General features: G+C 38.6%; 1 protein-coding gene across 7 annotated transcripts in view; it reads right to left on the reverse strand.

The window, feature by feature from the left end:
- The window catches only part of LOC133617249 (sodium channel and clathrin linker 1-like), a 129,876-nt gene that overhangs the window by 37,899 nt on the left and 74,069 nt on the right, over positions 1-17,908 (reverse strand). For 6 of the 7 annotated variants that reach the window (XM_072914927.1, XM_072914922.1, XM_072914925.1 and 3 more), the window contains one exon: positions 17,400-17,792. The exons of the other annotated variant lie outside the window; for it this stretch is intronic. In XM_072914927.1, the coding sequence (XP_072771028.1) occupies positions 17,757-17,792 (36 nt within the window). In that variant the 3' untranslated portion in view covers positions 17,400-17,756. Of the gene's footprint in view, positions 1-17,399; positions 17,793-17,908 lie in introns of those variants that run through there. 7 annotated transcript variants of the gene reach the window in all.

Genomic DNA, 17,908 nt, shown 5'->3' on the forward strand with positions numbered 1-17,908 from the left:
TGATGCATTCAAATGTTTATTTCATTTAATTTTGATGATTTGAAGTGGCAAATGAAAATCCAAAATTCCGTGTGTCACAAAATTAGAATATTACTTAAGGCTAATACAAAAAAGGGATTTTTAGAAATGTTGGCCAACTGAAAAGTATGAAAATGAAAAATATGAGCATGTACAATACTCAATACTTGGTTGGAGCTCCTTTTGCCTCAATTACTGCGTTAATGCGGCGTGGCATGGAGTCGATGAGTTTCTGGCACTGCTCAGGTGTTATGAGAGCCCAGGTTGCTCTGATAGTGGCCTTCAACTCTTCTGCGTTTTTGGGTCTGGCATTCTGCATCTTCCTTTTCACAATACCCCACAGATTTTCTATGGGGCTAAGGTCAGGGGAGTTGGCGGGCCAATTTAGAACAGAAATACCATGGTCCGTAAACCAGGCACGGGTAGATTTTGCGCTGTGTGCAGGCGCCAAGTCCTGTTGGAACTTGAAATCTCCATCTCCATAGAGCAGGTCAGCAGCAGGAAGCATGAAGTGCTCTAAAACTTGCTGGTAGACGGCTGCGTTGACCCTGGATCTCAGGAAACAGAGTGGACCGACACCAGCAGATGACATGGCACCACAAACCATCACCCAACCATGCAAATTTTGCATTTCCTTTGGAAATCGAGGTCCCAGAGTCTGGAGGAAGACAGGAGAGGCACAGGATCCACGTTGCCTGAAGTCTAGTGTAAAGTTTCCACCATCAGTGATGGTTTGGGGTGCCATGTCATCTGCTGGTGTCGGTCCACTCTGTTTCCTGAGATCCAGGGTCAACGCAGCCGTCTACCAGCAAGTTTTAGAGCACTTCATGCTTCCTGCTGCTGACCTGCTCTATGGAGATGGAGATTTCAAGTTCCAACAGGACTTGGCGCCTGCACACAGCGCAAAATCTACCCGTGCCTGGTTTACGGACCATGGTATTTCTGTTCTAAATTGGCCCGCCAACTCCCCTGACCTTAGCCCCATAGAAAATCTGTGGGGTATTGTGAAAAGGAAGATGCAGAATGCCAGACCCAAAAACGCAGAAGAGTTGAAGGCCACTATCAGAGCAACCTGGGCTCTCATAACACCTGAGCAGTGCCAGAAACTCATCGACTCCATGCCACGCCGCATTAACGCAGTAATTGAGGCAAAAGGAGCTCCAACCAAGTATTGAGTATTGTACATGCTCATATTTTTCATTTTCATACTTTTCAGTTGGCCAACATTTCTAAAAATCCCTTTTTTGTATTAGCCTTAAGTAATATTCTAATTTTGTGACACACGGAATTTTGGATTTTCATTTGTTGCCACTTCAAATCATCAAAATTAAATGAAATAAACATTTGAATGCATCAGTCTGTGTGCAATGAATACATATAATGTACAAGTTACACCTTTTGAATGCAATTACTGAAATAAATCAAGTTTTTCAAAATATTCTAATTTACTGGCTTTTACCTATATATATATATATATATATATATATATATATATATTATTTATTTATGTAATATATTGTATTTGTAATCTACTTTACATTTGATTCCAAATCTCGAAGTGCTACAGAATTACAACCATTGACGTTGTTAGGCCTATTTTGGCATTGCAATAAATAAATAAAATAAAAATGGCTTATGGATAAGCCATTTGTTTTATTTGATATATATATATACATATATATATATATATATATATATATATATATATATATATATATATATATATATATATATATATATATATATATATACATATATATATATATATATATATATATATATATATATATATATATATATATATATATACATATATATATATATATATATATATATATACATATATATATATATATATATACATATATATATATATATATATATATATATATATACATATACATATATAAGAAAAACCCAGACACCATCATTGTAGTCATTTTTCTCCTGCGTGGACTTCCGTCTTCCTTTACAATGAGTGAAGCTGTACGAAACCTTGTGTCTGCAATTGTAAATAATGTAGTTTTTAAGTTTTGTGTTTCTTGTAGAATCTATATAAAGTAATATACATTAGCCTATTGTTAAAATAATGAAAAAAACATCATTAAATATATTTGTTTTATTGTATTGTTACATTAATAGCTGTTGTATTATTATAGGATGGCTTGTTAAACATTTCATAGGATTTTCAGAGGGAGGAAAAACCAAGACATTTAATATAAAATGTAAAATGAATAAATACATAAAAAGAAAAAGGAAAAAAATGGTTAAAAGCCATCGCCCTGGGGAGCATTTATTTTCGTCCCGTGCATTTTTTTTACCGTCCGCGGGACGACGGGACTACGTTTATCTCAGGCCCTGGAAGTTACATTTAATTGTTTGCATTATTTGTTTCAGCATTGCACTTTGAAGATGGTCCCTCAGCTCTGTGACAGTTTTGGCTCTTTTTCAGATCAGCAGACGGACTCTAAGTCTTTCTTATTTACAGTATATATAAACGTTTCTCATTTCTATTCAAACTTCCATATATATTTAATTTCCTTAACGGCTTACCATAATATATATATATATATATATATATATATTATATATAAGCCAAATTATCCCGATCCAGATATTACTTTAATTCAAGTAATTAAGTAATATTTCAGGGCTTGAATTTACAACCAGTTTAGTCACATATGTGCCCAAAATGTAATCTGTGCAACTTCAAAATATTTTGGAACAAACAATTATTGTATTGTGAACGAAAGTCGTGGCATTAGCCTCTATGTTGTGAATGAATAACATAGAGGCTAATGCCATGACTTTCATTGTGTTTCAGTGTATCTTGAAGGATCATGCAAGTAATTGTTTCTTGTTGATGCTGTAAACAAAATGTCACTGTGCAAACCCATGTTTGTTGTTGTACTGAACACAGATTGAAAATAAACCCACTGAAATAATAATAATAACAATGAATAATTTCTAAGTCTTTGTTAGACGTTTGTGAAGTTTTGTGCTCGTGCGCTACGTTTGCTCGCATCCTGTGCATCTCCTGGGGGCTAAGCCCCCCCTGTCCTTAAAAGCTAGTGATGTCCCTGTATGTTGGTAGCATTTTGTTCCACCTTAAGTCTCCAATTAGCTTTTTATATGAGCCGGAAAGAATGATATACCAGTGCCAGGATGGCCCGGTGGTTAAGACTCTTGCTTAGGATTAAACAGTCCTGGGTTCAATACCAGACGGTTTGACAGTATTTTATTCCACTATTTTATAGTGTAGTTTACCCAGCAACAAGTCCCTGATTACCTTTCTATATGAGCCAGAAAAACATGTTCACAAGACCCAGGATGGCCCAGTGGTTAAGGTTCTTGACATGCAATAAACAGTCCTGAGTTCAATACCTGTCTGGTTGACAGTATTTTGGTCCACCTCTTGTGTATTTTACCCAGCAAAGAGTCCCTGTATAGAATTTCTATACAAGCCGGATACAGGATTTCAAAAGATCCAGGATAGCACAGTGGGTAAGACTGTTGAATTGGAATGAAGGGTGCTGGGTTCAATCCCAGGTAAGTTGCTAGTGTTTTGTTCCACCGTAAGTCTTTGATTAGCTTTTTATATGAGCCGGAAAAAGTAGCTTACCAGTGCCAGGATGGCCCAGTGTTTAAGACTCTTGATTAGGAATAAACAGTCCTGGGTTCATTATCAGTCGGGTTGACCGTATTTTATTCCACTGGTTTATAGTGTAGTTTACCCAGCAACGAGTCTCTGATTACCTTTCTTAATGAGCCAGAAAAACAGCCTCACAAGACCCAGGATGGCCCAGTGGTTAAGATTCTTGACATGCAATAAACAGTCCTGAGTTCAATACCTGTCTGGTTGACAGTATTTTGGTCCACCTCTTGTGTATTTTACCCAGCAAAGAGTCCCTGATTAGCTTTCTATACAAGCCATATAGAGTATTTTTACAAGGCCCAGAATAGAACAGTGGGTAAGACTGTTGACTTGGAATGAATGGTGCTGGGTTCAATCCCAGGTAAGTTGTTAGTATTTTGTTCCACCTTAGGTCTCTGATTAGCTTTTTATATGAGCCGGAAAGAATGGCTTACCAGTGCCAGGATGGCCCAGTGGTTAAGACTCTTGAATGGGATTAAACAGTCCTGGGTTCAATACCAGTCGGGTTGGCAGTATTTTATTCCACTGGTTTATAGTGAAGTTTACCCAGCAACAAGTCTCTGATTAGCATTCTATACAAGCCGGATACAAGAGTTCTCAAGACCCGGGATAGCACAGTGGGTAAGGCTGTTGACTTGGAATAAAGGGTGCTGGGTTCAAATCCAGTAAATTGACTTGTATCTTCTGAAGCTTTGATTGGAAGTGTTGGATGATATATTTCACCTCCATGTGTAATGAAAACATAATAATTAACTTATTTAATTATTTTTTTAACTGTTCCAATTAACTTTTTTTTTAATTGTACCCAGGAGAGTTCATTGGTCAACGCTCTCTATTATTAAGTTTTACTCCTATTCCCCCCCACCTCAGGAATTACACTCACACGCTCACTCGCACATACTCATACACACACACACTCTCTCTCTCACACACAGGTAACCCCTGAGGTGTATTCATTGACTATTTGACAATTATTATTATCTTTAGCATTGACTTCATTTTTTAACTTTATTTTATTCAAGCAACAAGCACATAACATTACTCAATTTATGTCGTTTTGACGACATTCAGCCAAATTAATGTTTACTTGTCTGGGGTTTGAACCAAGTACCCCTGTATTGGGAGCCCACAGTGTTGACCATTGAGCTATTCTGGGTCCCATCATAACCTGATTTTCACTCATATACAAATGCAATCAGTGGACTATGATAGAAATGAAACAAAAACATACATTTTCCTAGTCATGGATTTGAACCTCATACGACTGACTGAGAGGTAGCAGTCTTAGCCACCATGCTATGCAGGGTCTTGGTGTACCTTCATTTTTGTTCATATACAAATGCAATCAGTGAACTATTCTAGAGGTAAAACAAAACAACTAAACTTTCAAAGTAAGAGATTTGAACCCACCACTACTAACTGAGATGCAGCAGTCTTAACCAATATGCTATCATGGGTCTTGCTGAGTTGGGATTCTGGGGAGCCCACAGTGTTGACTATTAAACTATCCAGAATCTTGTTGATTCATGATTTTTGTTTATTTACAAATGCAATCAGTGATATATGATAGAGGTAAAACAAATTCCTCAACTTTAAAAGTCAAGGATTTGAACTCAGTACTACGGACTCAGAGGCTGCAGTCTTAACCACTGTTGTATCCTGGGTTTTCTTCGCTGATGTAATGGTGAACTAGTAAACTAGTAACCTACGATTGAGGTGATACAAAAACATAGAACCAGCTATTTTTCACCGTGAGAAGAGGTGACATCCCTGCAGCAAACATCTGCTGAGCGCGTCATTCTCGATGTAGGTGGTGCCAGGATGGCCCAGTGGTTAAGACTGTTGATTAGGATTAAACAGTCCTGGGTTCTATACCAGACGTTTTGACAGTATTTTATTCCACTATTTTATAGTGTAGTTTCCCCAGCAATAAGTCCCTGATTACCTTTCTATATGAGGCAGAAAAACATCTTCACAAGACCCAGGATGGCCCAGTGGTTAAGATTCTTGACATGCAATAAACAGTCGTGAGTTTGATACCTGTCTGGTTGACAGTATATTGGTCCACCTCTTGTGTATTTTACCCAGCAAAGAGTCCCTGATTAGATTTCTATACAAGCCGCATACAGTATTTCAAAAGATCCAGGATAGCACAGTGGGTAAGACTGTTGACTTGGCATGAAGGCTGCTGGGTTCAATCCCAGCTAAATTGGTAGTATTTTGTTCCACCTTAAGTCTCTGATTAGCTTTTTATATGAGCCGGAAAACATGGCTTAGCGGTGTCAGGATGGCCCAGTGGTTAAGACTCTTGATTATCATTAAACAGCCCAGGTTCAATACCAGTTAGGTTGACAGTATTTTATTCCACTGATTTATAGTGTAATTTACCCAGCAAAGAGTCCCTGATTAGCTTTCTATACAAGCCGGATAGAGGTTTTTACAAGTCCCAGAATAGCACAGTGGGTAAGACTGTTACCTTGGAATGAAAGGTGCTGGGTTCAATCCCAGGTAAATTGCTAGTATTTTGTTCCACCTTAGGTCTCTGATTAGCTTTTTAAATGAGCCTTAAAGAATTGCTTACCAGTGCCAGGATGGCCCAGTGGTTAAGACTCTTGATTAGGATTAAACAGTTCTGGGTTCAATACCAGACGGTATGACAGCAATTTATTCCACTATTTTATAGTGTAGTTTACCCAGCAACAAGTCCCTGATTACCTTTCTATATGAGCCAGAAAAACATCTTCGCAAGACCCAGGATGGCCCAGTGGTTAAGATTCTTGACATGCAATAAACAGTCCTGAGTTCGATACCTGTCTGGTTGACAGTGTTTTGGTCCACCTCTTGTGTATTTTACCCAGCAAAGAGTCCCTTATTAGATTTCTATACAAGCCGGATACAAGATTTCAAAAGATCCAGGATAGCACAGTGGGTAAGACTGTTGAATTGGAATGAAGGGTGCTGGGTTCAATCCCAGGTAAGTTGCTATTATTTTGTTCCACCTTAAGTCTTTGATTAGCTTTTTATATGAGCCGGAAAAAGTAGCTTACCAGTGCCAGGATGGCCCTGTGTTTAAGACTCTTGATTAGGATTAAACAGTCCTGGGTTCAATAACAGTCGGGTTGACAGTATTTTATTCCACTGGTTTATAGTATAGTTTACCCAGCAACGAGTCTCTGATTACCTTTCTTAATGAGCCAGAAAAACATCTTCACAAGACCCAGGATGGCCCAGTGGTTAAGATTCTTGACATGCAATAAACATTCCTGAGTTCAATACCTGTCTGGTCGACAGTATTTTGGTCCACCTCTTGTGTATTTTACCCAGCAAAGAGTCCCTGATTAGCTTTCTATACAAGCCGGATAGAGGTTTTTTTACAAGGCCCAGAATAGCACAGTGGGTAAGACTGTTAACTTGGAATGAATGGTGCTGGGTTCAATCCCAGGTTAGTTGCTAGTATTTTGTTCCACCTTAGGTCTCTGATTAGCTTTGTATATGAGCCGGAAAGAAAGGCTTACCAGTGCCAGGATGGCCCAGTGGTTAAGACTCTTGAATAGGATTAAACAGTCCTGGTTTCAATACCAGTCGGGTTGACAGTATTTTATTCCACTGGTTCATAGTGAAGTTTACCCAGCAAAAAGTCTCTGATAAGCTTTCTATACAAGCCGGATACAAGAGTTCTCAAGACCCGGGATAGCACAGTGGGTAAGGCTGTTGACTTGGAATAAAGGGTGCTGGGTTCAAATCCAGTAAATTGACTTGTATCTTCTGAAACTTTGATTGGAAGTGTTGGATAATATATTTCACCTCCATGTGTAATGAAAACATAATAATTAACTTTTTTTTTTTTTAAACTGTTCCAATTAACTTTTTTTTTAATCGTACCCAGGAGAGCTCATTGGTCAACGCTCTCTATTATTAAGTTTTACTCCTAGTCCCCCCCCACCTCAGGAATTACACTCACACCCTCACTCTCTCTCTCTCACACACAGGTAACCCCTGAGGTGTATTCATTAACTATTTGACAATTATTATTATCTTTAGCATTGACTTCATTTTTTTAACTTTATTTTATTCAAGCAACGAGCACATAACATTACTCAATTGATGTCATTTTGACGACATTCAGCCAAATTAATGATTACTTGTCTGGGGTTTGAACCAAGTACCCCTGTATTGGGAGCCCACAGTGTTGACCATTGAGCTATTCTGGGTCCCATCATGACCTGATTTTCGCTCATATACAAATGCAATCAGTGGACTATGATAGAAATGAAACAAAAACATACATTTTCCTAGTCATGGATTTGAACCTCATACGACTGACTGAGAAGTAGCAGTCTTAGCCACCATGCTATGCAGGGTTTTGGTGTAACTTCATTTTTGTTCATATACAAATGCAATCAGTGAACTATTCTAGAGGTAAAACAAAACAACTAAACTTTCAAAGTAAGAGATTTGAAGCCACCACTACTAACTGAGATGCAGCAGTCTTAACCAATATGCTATCATGGGTCTTGCTGAGTTGGGATTCTGGGGAGCCCACAGTGTTGACTATTAAACTATCCAGAATCTTGTTGATTCATGATTTGTGTTTATTTACAAATGCAATCAGTGATATATGATAGAGGTAAAACAAATTCCTCAACTTTAAAAGTCAAAGATTTGAACTCAGTACTACGGACTCAGAGGCAGCAGTCTTAACCACTGTTCTATCCTGGGTTTTCTTCACTGATGTAATGGTGAACTAGTAAACTAGTAACCTACGATTGAGGCGATACAAAAACATAGAACCAACTATTTTTTGCCGTGAGAAGAGGTGACATCCCTGCAGCAAACATCTGCTGAGTGCATCATTCTCGACATGGGTGGTGCTTCACTTCAGTGTTCAGGTTTGCAGTTAAGTTGTAGTGATAACATAACATTTATAGTAGATTGTTACTGTGACTGATTTAGTAAGTAAGATGACATAAATGTTCCCGCTCTAAATACACCATCATTGTAGTCATTTTTCTCCTGCGTGGACTTCTGTCTTCCTTTACAATGAGTGAAGCTGCACGAAACCTTGTGTCTGCAATTGTAAATAATGTAGTTTTTATTAAGTTTTGTGTTTCTTGTAGAATCTATATAAAGTAATATACATTAGCCTATTGTTAAAATAATGGAAAAAGCATCATTCAATATATTTGTTGTATTGTATTATTACATTAATAGCTGTTGTATTATTATAGGATGGCTTGTTAAACATCTCATAGGATTTTCAGAGGGAGGAAAAACCAAGGCATTTAATATAAAATGTAAAATGAATAAATACATAAAAAGAAAAATAATAAAAATGGTTAAAAGCCATCGTCCCGGGGAGCATTTCATTTCGTCCCGTGCATTTTTTTTTACCAACGACGGTACGACGGGACTACATTAATCTCAAGCCCTGGAAGTTACATTTTATTGTTTGCATTATTTGTTTCAGCATTGCACTTTGAAGATGGCCCCTCAGTTCTTTGACAGCTTTGGCTCTTTTTCAGATCAGCGGACGGACTCTAAGTCTTTCTTATTTACAGTATACAGTTAGGTCCATAAATATTTGGACATTGACACAATTTTCAGTATTCCAGCTCTGTACAACACCACAATGGATTTGAAATGAAACAATCAAGATGTGCTTTAAGTGCAGACTTTGAGCTTTAATTTGAGGGTATTTACATCCAAATCAGGTGAACGGTGTAGGAATTACAACACATTTTATATGTGCCTTCCACTTTTTAAGGGACCAAAAGTAATTGGACAATTGGCTACTCAGCTGTTCCATGGCCACGTTTGTGTTATTCCCTTGTTTTTTTTTCATTTATTTCATTTACAAAGAGCAGATAAAAGGCCTAGATGGCATTTCAAGTGTGGTATAGTCATTTGGAATCTGGGGAGGTCATCTCTTAATATGATGTCCAAAGAGCTGTCACTATCAGTGAAGCAAGCCATCATTAGGCTGAAAAATCAAAACAAAGCCATCAGATAGATAGCAAAAACATTAAGTGTGGCCAAATCAACTGTTTGGTACATTCTTAAAAAGAGAGAACACACTGGTGAGCTCAGCAACACCAAAAGACCTGGAAGACCACGGAAAACAAGTGTGGTGGATGACCGAAAAATCCTTTCCCTTGTCAAGAAAAAGCCCTTCACAACAGTTGGCCAGATGAACAAAAGTCTCCAGGAGGTAGGTGTATCTGTGTCCAAGTCAACAATTAAGAGAAGACTTCACCAGAGGAAATACAGAGGGTTCATCACAAGGTGTAAACCATCGGTGAGCCTCAAAAACAGGAAGGCCAGATTAGAGTTTGCCAAGAAACATCTAAAAGAGCCTGTGCAGTTCTGGAACAACATCTTATGGACAGATGAGACCAAGATCAACTTGTAGCAGAATGATGGAAAGAGAAGAGTATGGAGGAGGGAAGGAACTGCTCAAGATCCAAAGCATACCACCTCATCAGTGAAGCATGGTGGTGGTAGTGGCATGCATGGCTGCCAGTGGATCTTGATCTCTTATATTTATTGATGATGTGACAGCTGACAAAAGCAGCAGAATGAATTCTGAAGTGTTTGGGACAATATTATCTGCTCATATTCAGCCAAATGCTTCAAAAGTCATTGGACGGCGCTTCACAATGCAGATGGTCAATGACCCCAAGCATACTGCGAAAGCAACCAAATAGTTTTTTAAGGCAAAGAAGTGGAATGTCCTGCAATGGCCAAGTCAATCACCTGACCTGAATCCAATTGAGCATGAATTTCACTTGCTGAAGACAAAACTGAAGGGAAAATGCCCAAAGAACAAGCAGGAAGTGAAGACAGCTGCAGCAGAGGCCTGGCAAAGCATCACAAGGGACCAAACCCAGTGTCTGGTGATGTCTATGGGTTCCACACTTCAGGCTGTCATTGACTGCAAAGGATTTGCAACAAAGTATTAAAAAATGACAATTTTATTTATGATTATATTAGTTTGTCCAATTACTTTTGGTCCCTTAAAAAGTGGAAGGCACTTATAAAATGGGTTGTAATTCCTACACCGTTCACCTGATTTGGATGTAAATACCCTCAAATTAAAGCTCAAAGTCTGCACTTAAAGCAGATCTTGATTGTTTCATTTCAAATCCATTGTGGTGTTGTACAGTGCTGGAATACTGAAAATTGTGTCAATGTCCAAATATTTATGGACCTAACTGTATACAAACGTTTCTCATTTCTATTCAAACTTCCATATATATTTAATTTCCTTAACGGTTTACCATAATATATATATATATATATATATATATATATATATATATATATAGACATATATATGTATGTATATATATAAGCCAAATCATCCCGATCCAGATATTACTTTAATTCAAGTAATTAAGTAATATTTCAGGGCTTGAATTTACAACCAGTTTAGTCACATATGTGCCCAAAATGTAATCTGTGCAACTTCAAAATATTTGGGAACAAACAATTATTGTATTGTGAGCGAAAGTCGTGGCATTAGCCTCTATGTTGTGAATGAATAACATAGAGGCTAATGCCATGACTTTCATTGTGTTTCAGTGTATCTTGAAAGATCATGCAAGTAATTGTTTCTTGTTGATGCTGTAAACGAAATGTCACTGTGCAAACCCATGTTTGTTGTTGTACTGAACACAGATTGAAAATAAACCCACTGAAATAATAATAACAATGAATAATTTCTAAGTCTTTGTTAGCCGTTTGTGAAGTTTTTTGCTCGTGCGCTACGTTTGCTCGCATCCTGTGCATCTCCTGGGGGCTAAGCCCCCCCGTCCTTAAAAGCTAGTGACGCCCCTGGGATGAATGCTGTGGGACGAAAAAAACGTGGATCTAATTTGATTGAATGTTGTACTGAGAGCACATACGCATATACAATGGAAGATACGGAGCGCTTCTGAATAACTTTTTAATCGTTGGGTTTTGGGGAAAATAGCAAGTCATGTCAAGTCAATAGGCTCAAGTCCAAATGAAGTCACAAGTCATTGATGTTAAAGTCTAAGTCGAGTTGCAAGTCTCTTTATATTTTGTCAAGTCGAGTCTAAAGTCATCAAATTCATCACTCGAGTCTGACTCGAGTCCAAGTCATGTGACCCGAGTCCACACCTCTGGAATATGTACAAAACCCAAAACCATTGAAGTTGGCACGTTGTGTAGAAAATGGATGGATGGATGGACACTGCAAAGACAAGACACTTAACGTTCGAACTGGAAAATGTTATTTTTTGCAAATATTAGCTCATTTGGAATTTGATGCCTGCAACATGTTTCAAAAAAGCTGGCACAAGTGGCAAAAAAGACTGAGAAAGTTGAAAAATGCTCATAAAACACTTATTTGGAACATCCCACAGGTGAACAGGATAATTGGGAACAGGTGGGTGCCATGATTGGGTATAAAAGCAGCTTCCATGAAATGCTGAGTCATTCACAAACAAGGATGGGGCGAGGGTCAAACACAACTCAAACACCTGCACAACACACTCAATCCCACAGCCCAAAGTACCGTTCACCTCCCCAAAGTTCATACAGCACATATATTTCTCCAAAGTCCCCAAAGTTACGTACGTGACATGCACATAGCGGCACGCACGTACGGGCAAGCGATCAAATGTTTGGAAGCCGCAACTGCATGCGTACTCACGGTACCGCGTCTGCGCATCCAACTCAAAGTCCTCCTGGTAAGAGTCTCTGTTGTCCCAGTTCTCCACAGGCCAATGGTAAAGCTTGACTGTCATCTTTCGGGAATGTAAACAATGAAACACGGGCTGTGTTATCCGGCACAACACCTGCCGCAATACACCGCTTCCCACCTACAGCTTTCTTCTTTGCTGTCTCCATTGTTCATTGAACAAATTGCAAAAGATTCACCAACACAGATGTCCAGAATACTGTGGAATTTTGCGATGAAAACAGACGACTTAATAGCTGGCCACCATGCTGTCCCAAAATGTCCTCTACAATCTGTGACGTCACGTGCAGGCGTCATCATACCGAGACGTTTTCAGCAGGATATGTCGCACAAAATTTAAAATTGCACTTTAGTAAGCTAACCCGGCCGTATTGGCATGTGTTGCAATGTTAAGATTTCATCATTGATATATAAACTATCAGACTGCGTGGTCGGTAGTAGTGGGTTTCAGTAAGCCTTTAAAACTAACCATTTACAGATATACCTAACGATGTACTATAATAACTATATGGCTATTGTCACAAGGGTGGTCGCATTTTCAGTCGTGGATCGTTTTCCCAGGATGCCGACGGAAACTCCGGAGGCAAGGTGCGGGTAATACAGTGATTTATTGCCCACAAATCAGTCAGGGTACAAACAACAGCAAAAAACTTGCCGCTAGCACGGGAAGCAAAGCTAAAGAGCAAAAGATAAACAAGCATATGAACAAGAAGCAAGGTATACAAACGTAACTTGTTGCGTAGCGCAAACATGACAGCCAGACGAGTGTGGCGAAAAACGGGAAAAAGTAGCTCTCTGATTAGTGCCCGGCAGCAGGTGAGCGTCCCAACACTATTTAGAGGCAGGTGAAACTAATCTGCACCCATGGCAACTAAAACACAAACCCAGGGATGCTCAAAACAGAACTGAGGGAGTCAAACTACAATAACCCGTGGGCAACGGATCATGATAGCTATATGGTAGTGAGCATGCAGAAATATGACGGTAGAATCGATCCACTCATTTTATTAGGTGTATGTGTATGCTAGCAAAATATGTAGTTAGCATGAAAAATATTCAAATCCTTCAATGGTAAACAGTGTGAAGCGGCAGTGTTTATGGATCTAACAAACGTATTTGACACAATTAATCATAAACATTTTAATCAGGACTTGAAGTCAGTGTAATTGGCAGACTGCGTTTTGTTCCGAGTTGCATTGGCCCAGGGGTCGGCAACCCAAAATGTTGAAAGAGCCATACTGGACTAAAGAATACAAAAAAACAAATCTGTCTGGAACCGCAAAAATAAAAAGCCGTATCTAAGTCTTATAATGAAGGCAACACATGACGTAAGTGTCTATATTAGCTATAATAGCCTACTATCAAAATGACTATGTGTCACAGGCTGAAGAAATCATCGTTGACAGAAATGTTGAAATGTAATATTTATTCTACACATTTTTACAACATTAGAAACCATTAGTAAATCAGAGGCTACTCGAAGGGTGAGATAACTCCTGGAAATTACTGGCTTTGAATAGCCAAAGGTATAGATGTGTGTGTCCATGTTAAAGGACACGACAGGCTGTCTTCTTTCAGTAGATTTATTTAAATCTTTGGCAAGCTAGGTAATGTTTGCTGTGGTCTGGAACAACCTGGCACACAAACAACTATCTGAAAAGCAGCCAATATTACATACAGATAATGTGTCATGAGACATGCAAATACAAATTAAATACACAGAGGATACAAGTAAAGGAAATTAAATGAGTTCAAATATACCTACAAATGAGGCATACTGATGCAATATGTACATACAGCTAGCCTAAATAGCATGTTAGCATTGATTAGCTTGCAGTCATGCACTGACCAAATATACCTGATAAGCACTCCAGCAAGTCAATAACATCAACAATGTACACCTTTGTGCATTCACGCACAGCATGAAACTTTTGGTGGTCTGTCATCTTCCAGGAATGTAAACAATGAAACACCGGCTGTGTTTGTGTTGCTGCATGCCGGCCTCAATACACCGCTTCCCACCTACAGCTTTCTTTTTTGCTGTCTCCATTGTTCATTGAACAAATTGCAAAAGATTCACCAACACAGATGTCCAGAATACTGTGGAATTTTGCGATGAAAACAGACGACTTAATAGCTGGCCACCATGTTGTCCCAAAATGTCCTCTACAATCTGTGACGTCACGCGCAGGCGTCATCATACCGAGACGTTTTCAGCAGGATATTTCGCGCAAAATTTAAAATTGCACTTTAGTAAGCTAACCCGATTTCATCATTGATATATAAACTCTCAGACTGCGTGGTCGGTAGTAGTGGGTTTCAGTAGGCCTTTAACTTTTGCATTCCGATGCATGGTTTTATTGCTTTTTCGTGAGAGAGCTTATACCAGTCCACATGCGAATGTCCAACTAAGGCTCTTTCTCAACCATTATTTACTTAAACCTTGTGGTCTGCATTCTCCAAGTTGAATATAAACATTCACCATATGTAGAACATAATATGAGTTAATTAATTCACTTCACTATCATTACCTAACAATACACAAAGCTATTGCTATTGTTACGAACGAGGCATGCCCAGAAAGGTTGCAAACAGCCCCTCGGTTGGTAGAGTGGCCGTGCCAGCAACTTGAGGGTTCCAGGTTCGATTCCCGCTTCCGCCATCCTAGTCACTGCCGTTGTGTCCTTGGGCAAGACACTTTACCCACCTGCTCCCAGTGCCACCCACACTGGTTTAAATGTAACTTAGATATCGGGTTTCACTATGTAAAGCGCTTCGAGTAACGAGAGAAAAGTGCTATATAAATATAATTCACTTCACTTTGAGTGGGGACCCACTCAAATTGGAAAAACAAAACATTGAAAACCTATCAGCATTCAAATGTATTCTGGCGTGCTCCTAATTCGTTTAATTTAGGGTCACCTGTGCTTTAAATGAAAAAGCTAAATATACAGTCCTGGCCGGTCAAAGCTGTGTCAGTTTTAGAGATAACTTTGTGTGATCAGAAACGCTTAAAGTGTGTCCAAACTTTCAGTCTGATCTCTCTATAGCTTCGGGTTGCTAGGCAACCGCTTACAGCTAGTTAGAACGTGGGCTAGCGGCATTTTTACTTTGCCTATTTACAGCATAATTAGGGATGTCCGATAATGTTTTTTTGCCGATATCCGATATTCCGATATTGACCAAACCATTAATTACCGATACCAATATCAACCGATACCGATATCAACCGATACCAATATATACAGCTGTGGAATTAACACATTATTATGACTAATTTGGACAACCAGGTATGGTGAAGATAAGGTCCTTTAAAAAAAAAAAAAAAATAAATAAATAAGATAAATAAATTAAAAACATTTTCTTGAATAAAAAAGAAAGTAAAACAATATAAAAACAGTTACATAGAAACTAGTAATTAATGAAAATGAGTCAAATTAACTTTTAAAGGTTAGTACTATTAGTGGACCAGCAGCACGCACAATCATGTGTGCTTACGGACTGTATCCCTTGCAGACTGTATTGATCTATATTGATATATAATGTAGGAACCAGAATATTAATAACAGAAAGAAACAACCCTTTTGTGTGAATGAGTGTGAATGAGTGTAAATGGGGGAGGAAGGTTTTTGGGTTAGTGTACTAATTGTAAGTGTAGCTTGTGTTTTTTATGTTGATTTAAAAAAAAAAAAAAGGTTACTATAATAGAAAAACCGATACCGATAATTGCCGATATTACATTCTGTGAAGTGAAGTGAATTATATTTATATAGCGCTTTTTCTCTAGTGACTCAAAGCGCTTTACATAGTGAAACCCAATATCTAAGTGACATTTAAACCAGTGTGGGTGGCACTGGGAGCAGGTGGGTAAAGTGTCTTGCCCAAGGACACAACGGCAGTGACTAGGATGGCGGAAGCGGGTATCGAACCTGCAACCCTCAAGTAGCTGGCACGGCCACTCTACCAACCGAGCTATACCGCCCCCCACATTCTAATGCAGATGTCAGTAATCTGTCCTGTAGCTGTCACCATATTCAGTGGTCAGGAAAGCTCCAGCATTACTTAAAACTCCGGTAAGGAAAACTGAGCTTTTTTTCTTGCGTCCTCTCCTGGTATTCATTAGCACATGCCTAAAAATATCTCAAGCTGAATTTAAAAGCCGATGGCTAAATTAGAGCCAAATATGCTAGATATGTGTACCGTATTTTTCTTAAAATCCTTTCATTTTCTCAAAACTCGACTGTGCGACTTATAACCCGGTGCGCCCAATGTACGGAATAATTTGTTGTGCTTACCGACCTCGAAGCTATTTTATTTGGTACATGGTGTAATGATATGTGTGACCAGTAGATAGCAGTCACACATAAGAGATACGTGTACAATGCAATATGACTCAAGTAAACAACACCAACATTTTATATGTTCCATTGAAAATATAGAACATTAATACACACAGTGCTCAAAAATCTAAAGCTGCACCGCTTGATTGAATGTACTGCGACATATTATCTGGCGTTTTGTTTTGCAATATTATGCAAAAGCAACTTTTCTTACCTTCTGGTACCTGCTGATCTGTATTTGGGATCGGCATAAGTCCTAAAAATGTGTGCGCGTGCCGAACATCGTAGTCGATAAGCTTTTCCTTTTTCTCTATCTTCTTGTTATGGGACATTCATCCTCCGCTGTTGCCATTTCTAATATAAAGTAGTGTAAAGTTCTTACTTATATCTGTCAGTAAATTCGCCATGAAAGTGCTAAAACATACTGGTGTAGTGAGTTTACATTAATCACCCAAGGAACTTTAGTTATTACAGTTCCGGTTGGACGGTTTTTCACAATACGGTACTCTTCATAAATATATTTGTCAGTTAATCGTTAACTTTAGTCAATGATCTACATAGAAGTTATTTGCGGCCCCAATGAAGATGTTTCAACAAAGATAAAGAAGAATAAATTGACTTTATTAACATCAGTATGAAGACTGACCAGGAAGTCGTTACAATCCTGCAGCACTGACGACGTTGGATAGTAGAAGAGAAAAGTGGTCGCAGCTGATACGGAATCAAAAGCGCAAGATGTCCAAAAAGCAAAATAAATACAGGATGTAAACACCCTTCTCCCTTATGTCTCAGGCTAGCAACGGTTAGTTTCGTTTACGTCAACGTCAGTCAGCTACTTTGTTGCTTTGTATGAAAATGTGGGTTCACATCTTCAATTTGCAGTCCCAAAAATTGTTCGTTGGGATTTTGAAACAAAGCTGTGGGGGAAATGACCAACTATCAAAATGATATCGTATGCACAGTCACATAAGTCAGTTTTTTTTGTTAAGACTCACCAAATCTAAAAAAAACCAAACATTTATGGCTTTTCCAATAAAGCAGTCTCGTGAGAAACCTGTTTCGACAGAAAAATGAAATGAAAAAATGAAAAACATGACAAATATCACATTTGGGCCACGGATGATAAAAATAGACTAGAATGAGGGAATGATGATGTCACCCTGTAACTAC

This window comes from Nerophis lumbriciformis, linkage group LG16 (assembly GCF_033978685.3).
Source record: "Nerophis lumbriciformis linkage group LG16, RoL_Nlum_v2.1, whole genome shotgun sequence".
NCBI classification, from domain to species: domain Eukaryota; kingdom Metazoa; phylum Chordata; class Actinopteri; order Syngnathiformes; family Syngnathidae; genus Nerophis; species Nerophis lumbriciformis.